Source organism: Mirounga leonina, unplaced genomic scaffold (assembly GCF_011800145.1).
Source record: "Mirounga leonina isolate KUSES-001 unplaced genomic scaffold, KU_Mleo_1.0 Mir_181257, whole genome shotgun sequence".
Classification (NCBI taxonomy): Eukaryota; Metazoa; Chordata; class Mammalia; order Carnivora; family Phocidae; genus Mirounga; species Mirounga leonina.
In genome coordinates this window covers 1,874-11,626 of record NW_023270471.1, presented here as the reverse complement: position 1 = coordinate 11,626, position 9,753 = coordinate 1,874, and the positions used below count along the sequence as shown (strand labels likewise).

Below are 9,753 nucleotides of genomic sequence, written 5' to 3'. Positions count from 1 at the left end.
AAGGAGTTATTAACTATAGGGGCGCCTGGGTGGCTCAGACGGTTGAGCATCTGACTCTCGATTTTAGCTCAGGTCATGGTCTCGGGGTTGTGAGATGGAGCCCTCCATCTGACTCTGTGCTCAGTAGATAGACTTAGAAATAAATCTTTTTTTCTTATTTTTTTAAAGATTTTTTTTTAAAAGATTTTATTGATTTATTTGACAGAGAGAGACACAGCGAGAGAGGGAACACAAGCAGGGGGAGTGGGAGAGGGAGAAGGAGAAGCAGGCTTCCCGCCGAACAGGGAGCCCGATGCGGGGCTCGATCCCAGGACCCTGGGATCATGACCTGAGCCGAAGGCAGACGCCCAAATGACTGAGCCACCCAGGCGCCCCTAAAGATTTTTTTTTTGACAGAAACAGCAATGCACCCCCTAGAAATAAATCTTTTTTAAAAAGTTATTAACTATAGGGGCGCCTGGGTGGCTCAGTTGGTTAAGCGACTCCCTTCGGCTCAGATCATGATCCTGGAGTCCCGGGATCGAGTCCCACATCGGGCTCCCTGCTCGGCAGGGGGTCTGCTTCTCCCTCTGCCCTCTTCCCTCTCGTGCTCTCTGTCTCTCATTCTCTCTCTCTCAAATAAATAAATAAAATCTTTTTTTAAAAAGTTATTAACTATAGGGGTGCCCGGGTGGCTCAGTTGGTTAAGCGGCTGCTTTCGGCTCAGGTTGTGATCCCAGTGTCCTGGAATCGAGTCCCACATCGCGCTCCCTGCTCGGCGGGAAGCCTGCTTCTCCCTCTGCCTGCTGCTCCCGCTGCTTCTGCTCTCTCCCTCTCTGACAAATAAAATCTTAAAAATAAACAAATAAAAGTTATTAATTATAATAGGGGAGTAACTCTTAAAATCCTAGGGCTGAGAGATTGCCCTAAGTAAGAATAAACTTTCAAGTGGGAGCTCTCTCCTCAAGGTTGGGGCTCAGACTTTGTTGGGGAATGGGTGTTTGCAGCATACTGGGTGGCAGAGAAACTCTCTGGGTTGCCCAAGCCAAGCAGGAAACACCTTGGTGTGGTGGTGGGCCAAGGCGCTAAGGGGGTACACGGAGGGAGTTCAGGTGCCGCAGGTACAAGGCCTACAGCTGTATCTGTTGGAAGAGACATTGGGAAGCTGCTTGCTAGCAGGGTACCTTGGGGTGCATGGTATCCACATCAGGAGGATACCGTGGTGAGGTGGTTACTAGGCCGGGCCAAGGCTTTGAGCTAGCCGAGAATGCCTACTCTGGGCAGTCTTCCACATGTAGCACTGCTGTGGTAGTAGGTGGAAGAGAAACAGGAAGGCACCTTGTAGTTTCCCTCCAGTGCCCTCTACTGACAAAGCTTAATATGTTGACTGCAAAGGAGAACCGACTACAAGGTCCAGCCCGTTAATGCAGACAGGTAATGATATGGAGCAGAGAGGCAATACATTGATAACTGCAGTGGGCTTGGGCTGTTTTCTGATTTTTTCGCTTTTATAAATAGTTGCTCTAAATGTTTCTGTACATGTCTTTTGGCGCTCATAAGCATTCATTTCTTTTTTTTTAAGATTTTATTTGAATGAGAGACAGAGTGATCGAGTGAGCAGGAGGAAGAGCAGAGGGAAAGGGACAAGCCGACTCTGTGCTGAGTGTGGAGCCCGACCATGGGGCTCCATCTCACAACCCTGAGATCATGACCTGAACTGAAACAAGCATTCATTTTTGTTGGGTGCATACCCAGGAGTGGAATTGCTCAGGTAAGAGTATACATAGATTTAGCTGTAGTAGATACTGCTAAGGTTTTCCAAAGTCATTATTTGCTTCATTTCTTTTCTTTTTTTTTTTTTTTTAAGATTTTATTTGACAGAGAGAGACACAGCGAGAGAGGGAACACAAGCAGAGGGAGTGGGAGAGGGAGAAGCAGGCTTCCTGGGGAGCAGGGAGCCCAATGCAGGGCTCGATCCCAGGACCTGGGATCATGACCTGAGCTGAAGGCAGATGCTTAACGACTGAGCCACCCAGGTGCCCCTCGTTTCTTATTTTTAAAAATTTTATTGAAAAACACTATCACCGTTTTATTCCACACTCCAATTCATCACTGGATGCAGGCCAGTTTTATAGTTTTGGCCATGAGCAGTACTAAACCCATTAATAATACATGGTTGTATTGAGTTTTCTATGCTGTTTAACAAATTGCCACAAACTTAAAACTTAAAACATCCATTTATTAGCTCACCGTTCTGTAGGTCAGACATCCGGGAGACACTGGCTGGGTTGTCTGCTCAGAGTATCGCAAAGCTGAAATCAAAACGTTGGCTGGGCTAGGCTCTTATCTGGAAGACCTGGGAATTATCTGCTTCCAAGCCCATTCAAGTTGTTGGCAGATTGCAATACTTTGTGGTTGTAGGACTGAGGTCTCCGGTTTCTTTGCTGGCTGTTAGCCAGGGGTTGTTCTTACCTTCCAGAGGCCACAGTGTGACTCCCTCTATCTTCAAAGCCTGCAGTGGTGCATCAAATCTTTCTCATGCTTCAACTTTTGTTTTTTAAAGATTTTATTTATTTATTTTATTTGAGACAGAGAAAGAGAGAGGGAGAGAGAGAGAGCAAGAGCAGGTGGGAGGGGCAGAGGGAGAGGGAGAAGCAGACTCCCCACTGAGCGTGGAGCCCGATGTGGGGCTTGATCCCAGGACCCTGGGATCGTGACTTGAGCTGAAGGCAGACGCTTAACCGGCTGAGCCACCCAGGCGTCCCTAAAAAATATTTTCTGTTGGAGAACTGCTTGGTGTTGTGGGGGGAGGGGAAGACTTGGAATTGGCTCAAGGAATCCAGTGTTGTTTCAAGGCAAAAAGAAAACGAAAGTCCCATGCTCTCTAGATGCAACAATCCTACTTTGGGAGACCGAGTCTAAGGAAAATAGGCAGAGTCCCGCCCCAAGTGTATGCCTGGGAGCATGCATCACTGGTGATGCACTGGGTACCACAGGGGGAACAATGAACTATCTGGGCTTGGTAGGAAATGACGCTGCTGGACAGAAAACGGAATTTTTACCCAGGCATCAAAATACATTTTTAGTAACAGGGAAATGGGTGAGAAGAGCATGATATATACAGCAACTCCACAAGATGATTTATAAAATGCCCCTACGTGTGACTCCTGGAATAGTCACTGGCATGAGACAGTGGAACTCGGGGTCATTTCCCTTACCTTTGCTCTCTTGTATATTTCAAATTTGTCTAAGTGATCACAGACTACTTTTAAATCACATGGCCCCAGTGACATCCGTTTGTGGGCCCTTCCTCAGAGGCCACCCTCCTTGTTCATCCATACTTGCAAAGAAGTCCCCTTAGTGTCCACTCAAGCTGGGACTCAAGAGCTCAAAGGCCAAAGAGACCAAGGAAAGACATGGTGGCCGAGGAACAAAGGAGGCCAGGTGGCCAGGACTGCTGGCCCTTCTTGTGGGTCCAGCCGCCAGGCAGGAGTGGCACTGCTGATATTCTGACCAGCAGAAAGCAGAGATCAGAATTCTTATGCAGAAACTTCCCATTATAAAAGTGGGATTTTTAAAAAATCTCAAATGTGAAGGGTCATTAGTTTTCCATCTGCCTGCAAACAGAAGCAAAGCATGCTCTCCTGAGCTTTCAGCACCTTCCACACCAAGACATCAGGCCCAGAAGCTTCAGGAAGGGTGGAAAGGGGCAGTTTCTGAGCATCCACCTGGGGCCACTAAGGTCCCAGGAGTAGGGAGAGTCCTTAGCCTGTCAGCCTGCATCAGGTCACAGCTGCGGATCTCAGAGCTTGGAAGTCACCAGGCTTAGGCAGTGGGTTCCAAGCCAGGCCCCATCGGGCAGCTTCTTTTACTTACACCCAGGTGGCTGTTTTGGGGAGACTGAAATGGGGCACGGGGCCCTCCTGGGAACTCTGATTCACAGACAGAGGCTGAGCAGCCCCGGGAAGGCTGGGACCAGAGCCCCGGGAACTGCGTCCAGGCCCTGGAGGCTCCAAGGCCCCCAAGATGAGGCCGCCTTCTCGAGCCACTCATGGGGCTTCGGGCCGGTGGCTCTTCCTGTGGATGACCAGCTGGGACTTCCAGTCGAAGCCACGGCCGCAGTCTCCACAGAAGTGGCGCCGCTGACCCGCGTGGCTCTTGCGGTGGATGACCAGCTGCGACTTCCAGCTGAAGCTGCGCCCACACTCCTCACATGCATAGCTCCGGGGCCCTGGGAGCACGCGCCGGGGGTGCCGGGGTGTGCCTGGCTCCCGGGAACCCTGTGGCAGCTTCTGAGCACCCCCGGTGGCCAGTACCGGGGCCCGTGTACCCTGCCCATCTGCGTGCATCCGGTGGTGGATGACAAAGACTGATTTCCAGTCAAAGCCTCGGCCACACAGCTCACAGGTGTAAGGTTTCCTTCGCGGGGCACCAGGCTCCAGCTCTGCTTCCAGCATTGCCCTGGCAGACACAGAGGCCCCAGACGGGCCCTCCCAGGTGACAGACCCCGGGCCCCGTGGGGGCTGGGCCTCTGGGCAGTGGGGCGGACCCTCGCAGTGGCTCTCACTCTCATCTCCTGGGGGAAGGAGAGGTGGCAGTCCCAGGTAGCCCAGTGCCCTTCACATTGGCCCACCCTCTCCCGCCAGGTGTGTGGGGGCAGACAAGCTCCCACCCCACCAGAGAACAGGTGGTTCAGGTCGCATGGAGGAGCACTCACCTGGGTGGAGGCTTCTTCGACCCTCTGTCCCCGTACGCATGGCCCCTGGCCCCGACTCAGCCCGTGCCTCCGGCGGGGGGGCTGGTATCCCTGCTGGGGTGAGGGACAGTCAGGGAGCAGTCCTGGCATGGGGGTGGGTGAGGGGCTCTTACATACTAGGGGCAGGGTGGGGGCCCCGGTGGGTGACACGGTGCCCCCAGGTAACAAGCGGGACCTCGGGTGAGCACTGGGAGACGTGCACAGGGAAGGGCCGGGCAGTGAGCCCTACAGCCAGTGGTATGCACACACCAAAGGAGGGGTCATGGCTGGTCCTCACCCAGGGAGACCACCGTGCCATACTTCTCCAGCATTGCGTCCCAGTACAGTTCCTTCTGTGACGGGTCCAGTAGCCCCCATTCCTCCTGTGGGGATATGGCTCATCACCCTTGGTGCCCGTCCACCCCCCATTCTCCGCCCCGCCCTGCAGTGCCCTACCCTGCCCGTGTCCCCTAGTCACAACCTTACTAATTACTTGAGGGAGCAGGCAGGTTACCTAAGGCTCTTTTGCTCGATAAGGATGAAGATGAGAAGGGTGTGTGAAAGTTGGGAAACAGAGCAGAGAGGAGCTGTCTTCCAGCTCACTGGGGGGATACTGTTAGCACCTGTCGCCCTCAGAAGCCCCACTCCATAGTCTAGCCAGACAGACTGGAGCTGAGAACCCCCTGATGGGTTCTGCGGGAAGCCTAGGTGGGGGCCCGATACGATTGTCCCCACCTCCTTGCCTTGAACAGTGTGCTGCATTGATAGCAAAAGGCCTGGGGGACCCAAGGGGATCCAGCCACCTCTCCCCAAGCCTCTGGTTATAAAAGTAACAGAGATCCTCCTTGGGGGAGCTGCTGAAAGCTGTCAGCATTCCTAGATGTGGGGACCTGGCTGCGGGGAGGTTGAGGGCAGGAGGGCTCTCATTAGGAGGTGCAGCCAAGCACCCCAGGGTTCAGATGTGTGTGAGTGGGGCGGTGGGCTGGCTCCTGCCTGTTGCCAGAGGGTGAGCTCTGGTGGTCGAAGCAGGACCCTTGTGGACTTTACCAGGGGATGCACTCCCTGTTCCTGGCTTCTGCTCCCCTTGCCTCCCAAAATCCCATCATCTGGGGCTTTGCTAGGGTGGGGAAAATAATCCTGACAGACAAACCACTGGAGGTCCAGGCACAGGGAGAAGACAGCCACATGAAGCCACAGCTGGAATGCTGTTGGCTGTAGATCAGGAGGCGCTGGAGGGTGTGGCCTGCCCACCCAGCTGTTTCCCACTGTGCCATCAGACTGTGGAGAGAGCCCGGAGGAATTTTTAGCCTCCAAGCACATCTCAACCAGCTCTTCCACCGGGAACGCTCCCCAGTGGAGTGGCTTAGGAGAAAAACTGCTGGGAGAGGATAGGAGCCCTGCTGTCCACACTCAGGAACCAAGCACTCCAGGTAGCAGGGGCCTCAGTGGAGCTTCCATGCCTCGCTGGCCACAATCCAGGGCTGGTTGGCCTTTGAGGAAAGCCCCAGGAAAGAGGAGGCTGCAGGCTATGGCCTAGCTATCTCCATTCTGATCTCTGGTGGGCTAGGGAGGCCACACTGTTGTGTGGTGCTCAGGCTTTCTTGCCAAGGTTCATCATCTTGACCCCTCCCCACGTGCACATGAGGGTTCAAATCCCCAAGTACCAGTTTAAGACTGCTGGGTGCTTCAAAATCCCCAATTTCTCTGTAAATGAGGAAGCCAACCCCTACCAGTTCCAGTCACTCCAAACCAGATCCCATGGCCTGAGGCCCAAATTTTCCCCGGTTTTAGAGAGACCACCAGCCTGTCCCTGTCCTGCAGGACCTGCAGGAGGGACCCTGATACCAACTCCATTTCCAGGCAGCAAAGAGCACAAGAGCTGCTAGCCAAGAAGCCTGAAAAACTAACAGAGCAGAGTGACCACCAAGGACACACTCCTCTTACTGGGTGCCTGCACCTCTCTCCTGGGGCTGCTCACCTGAATCCTGGGCGGGTGGAAGGACGTGGAGGCTGGTTCCCGGTGTCCAGGGTGCCCCTCGCGGGACTGGGCTGGATTTGGGGGGTTGGAAGGTGCTAGGAAATGAGGCAGATGAGGGTCAGGGGCCGCTCCTGTGAGCCATGGCAGGTGAGCTGGTGTTGGTGCCGCAGCCCTGGCCTTCTTCTGCCAGGAGGCAGGAGGCTACTGTGTGTGCCAGTCACACGGCAGGCAGCCCACCACTCCTTTCCTCCTGCCTCCTGGGACCCAGCTCTGCAGTCTGCAATCCTTCCTGAGTCCCCATCCCATCTGGGGACATTCACATTCCCTCCGGGAGCCCCCAGACCTTGTGTGGCTCCCACTCTCACCCATCTCCTGCCCATCAGCATCTGGCTCCTCCTTCACACTGCAGCTAAGCTGGGCAGGCTTCTCCATGTGGGTGTCCTGTGAGGCCTCCCCAGAGGTCGCCCCGAGGAGCTCCACTGTCCCTGAAGGGTGGGAGCTCCCCAAGGACTCCTCTGTCTTCTGTGCTGCCGGGAGCACCACTTGCTTCAGGATATGGGCTGTGATCTGAAGGGAAGAGGAAAGTCACAGGGGCTCTAGTTTGGCTCCTGACCCTTCAAGAAGTCAACATTGGCCACACTCACCCAGCCCAGCAGCTGCCCAGGGTCATGCTGCAGGCCCTCGACCAGGGCTACAGCCTCCTCAGGGCTGCCTGGCCGCTGGCCCCGCACCCAGGCCTGGATCTCCGGAGGCAGTGTGCCCAGGAACTGCTCCAGCACCAGCAGCTCCAGCATCTGCTCCTTGGAGTGCGCCTCGGGCCGCAGCCACTGGCGGCACAGCTCCCGGAGCCGGGCCAGGGCCTCTCGGGGACCCGCCACCTCCTGGTAGCAGAATCCCCTGAAGCGCAGGCGTGCTGCCTCAGGCTCCTCCAGGATAGCCATGGGGTCCACAGAGGGCAGGCGTGGGGGGCCCAGTGGGGATGGCATTGTTGTACTGGGTGTCTTCTTGTAGCCAACAAGAGGGACCTGCAGGAAAGGAAGGGTCAGGGTGCGGGCTAAGAAGCCATGGCCAGGGTAGAGCAGACAGGCCCAGCCCAGGGGGCTGAGGCTGGTTGAGGGAGGACCCTGGCCCAGGGATGCATGAGGCTGGGAACGCTTCCTGGAGGGGTCACAGGAGAGGGCCGCTGACAGGAACTGACGGCCGAAGGAAGCCTTGTGGATGAATGCTTTGGAGGCAAGTTGTCCAATGGAGCTTCCAGGAAACTGCAGGGGGTGATGAAGAGGTAGGCAAAAGGAGTCATCGCAGGCTTCCAGGGTCTGCCTCATGAGCCAAGGAAAGTGACAGGCAGGAGGCCGAGGGACAGGCAGCCAGGGACTGGGTGAGGCCATCACCCCCGGTGAGCGGGGGCAGTGAAGGTGGGAAGAGGCAGCAGTAGGATACGGGGCCATGCTGGGCTATGGCGGGGTGCGCGTCCCCATGATCGCCAGGACATCGGGACATGTTGACTCAAGTGGGCACCCGGGGGGCCGGCTAGAAGTACGAGGCACGTCTGTGCCATGGGTCGAGGCAGGGACTGTGGACGCGCTCGCTGACCACAGCGAACTGCGACTGACTCACACCGCCCGAACCAAGCATGTGAAAAGCAAAACAGAACAAAACAAAGCTACGAGTTGCGGACACCGTGGCCCGACCGTCAAGAGGGTCTGGAATGAAACAAGGCCACCTGGGGGGCCCGGCAGCCCAGCTAGAACCGGCCTGAGCCCCCGGAGTCCGTCTCCCAAAAGGGAGGGGCAAGAACAGCTCTCGCCAGAGGAAAGGGAACGCCGCGCTGGGTGGGAGAACGGCCGGGCTGAGGCTAGGAGGTGGAGAGCGCAGGGCACGTCGGGAGGTAGGCGGACACTCCGGAGGGCGGGAGCACCGAGCGGCCCGGCTCCCGGGGAAGGAACGAGCCGCGCGCCCCGCCCAGCCGAGCCCGCGCGCACCTCCGCCGCGGCGCGGGCGCCAGGAAGCCCCTCCGGGTAAGGGGCCCCGCCTCCCCGCCCCTCCCCGCGTTGCCATGGCGACTGCGCCCTGGCCAATCACGCGCCTGCTGGCAGGACCCGCCCCCTCCCTTCGGACTACGTTTCCCGTGAGACTCAGCACGCAAGGACGGGCGCGGCCTCCGCCAGTGGACGCTCATTTCCAAAGGCCTCTCACGACTGAGAAGAGCTCCGGTCCTCCTAGGGAAATCTGAGGAGTCGCAGAGTTTGGGGGCTCCCTCCCCTCACCGGCGACCGCTCTTCCTCTGCATCCGACCCTAGACTCACCAACGGCCGTGATGGACGGTATGTTAGAATCCTGCGCATGTGCACAGTGGACCCGGCGCCTATTGGCAAGTGAGGTGAGGGGGGAGGAGCGTGACCTTACGGCCATTCAGAGCCAGCACCCCACCTAGGCCCCTCCCCAGCGCTCCTCTTGAGGCTTCGTTCTAGGCGCTGAGCAGTCCCCTTGGTAACCGCTAGAGGACATCCGCCCGCCTCCCTCTGTTTCCAAGGAAACGGCCAGAGCGTCGCCCGGTCCTCCTGGGAGGCCGGAAGTGACGGCCTGTGTAGTGTAGTTCGGCGGAGACTCGCCTCCAGGTGGTCCCAGGAGGAAGCAGGGTCCGGGCCCGGAAGTCCGGCCTAATCTGTGGACTTTCTCCGCCAACCCCGGTAAGGATTCCAGCGAGGACGGTGCTGGGGTCCTTCGTTCGACCTCTGCTGAGCGCCCTGAGGACGTCGAGAACAAGGACCAGGGTGGGCACTCATTTACACAGGAGGAAACTGTCCCAGGATTTATATCCTCAGAGTCTCAGACATGTTTTCAGACGTCAGTACTGCGAAGTGAGGGATGAAGGTTTTTGTCCAGCTTATGGGACGCTGCTAACCTTTTACACTGGGTACCACAACTAGTACCAGTTATCTTCAGTTTATCTCAGTAGGCAAGAATCACACTGTGGGAAGGGGTGCTTCGCTTCCAGAAATCAAGTAGCTGAACCATGGCTCATTCAATCCTAAATTGCATACGCCTGTTTTGATTTCTT

The 9,753-nt window shown here is 56.5% G+C and overlaps 1 protein-coding gene across 3 annotated transcripts; it reads right to left on the bottom strand.

The window, feature by feature from the left end:
- Positions 1-2,730: 2,730 nt before the first annotated feature.
- LOC118023929 (zinc finger protein 446-like) lies at positions 2,731-9,389 on the bottom strand. 3 transcript variants are annotated; one of them, XM_035025342.1, is made up of 7 exons: positions 8,999-9,389; positions 7,337-7,717; positions 7,058-7,259; positions 6,693-6,787; positions 5,013-5,097; positions 4,697-4,789; positions 2,731-4,555 (listed from the first exon to the last, which is right to left on the bottom strand). In XM_035025342.1, exons 1-7 carry the CDS (start codon positions 9,035-9,037, stop codon positions 4,029-4,031), a joined length of 1,422 nt encoding a protein of 473 aa, XP_034881233.1. In that variant the 5' UTR covers positions 9,038-9,389; the 3' UTR covers positions 2,731-4,028. The 3 variants fall into 3 exon arrangements, with proteins under 3 accessions (XP_034881233.1, XP_034881231.1, XP_034881232.1); XM_035025340.1 differs by lacking the exon at positions 8,999-9,389 and having other exon boundaries at positions 7,337-8,657; XM_035025341.1 differs by lacking the exon at positions 8,999-9,389 and having other exon boundaries at positions 4,697-4,786; positions 7,337-8,657.
- Between the last annotated feature and the right edge of the window lie 364 nt (positions 9,390-9,753).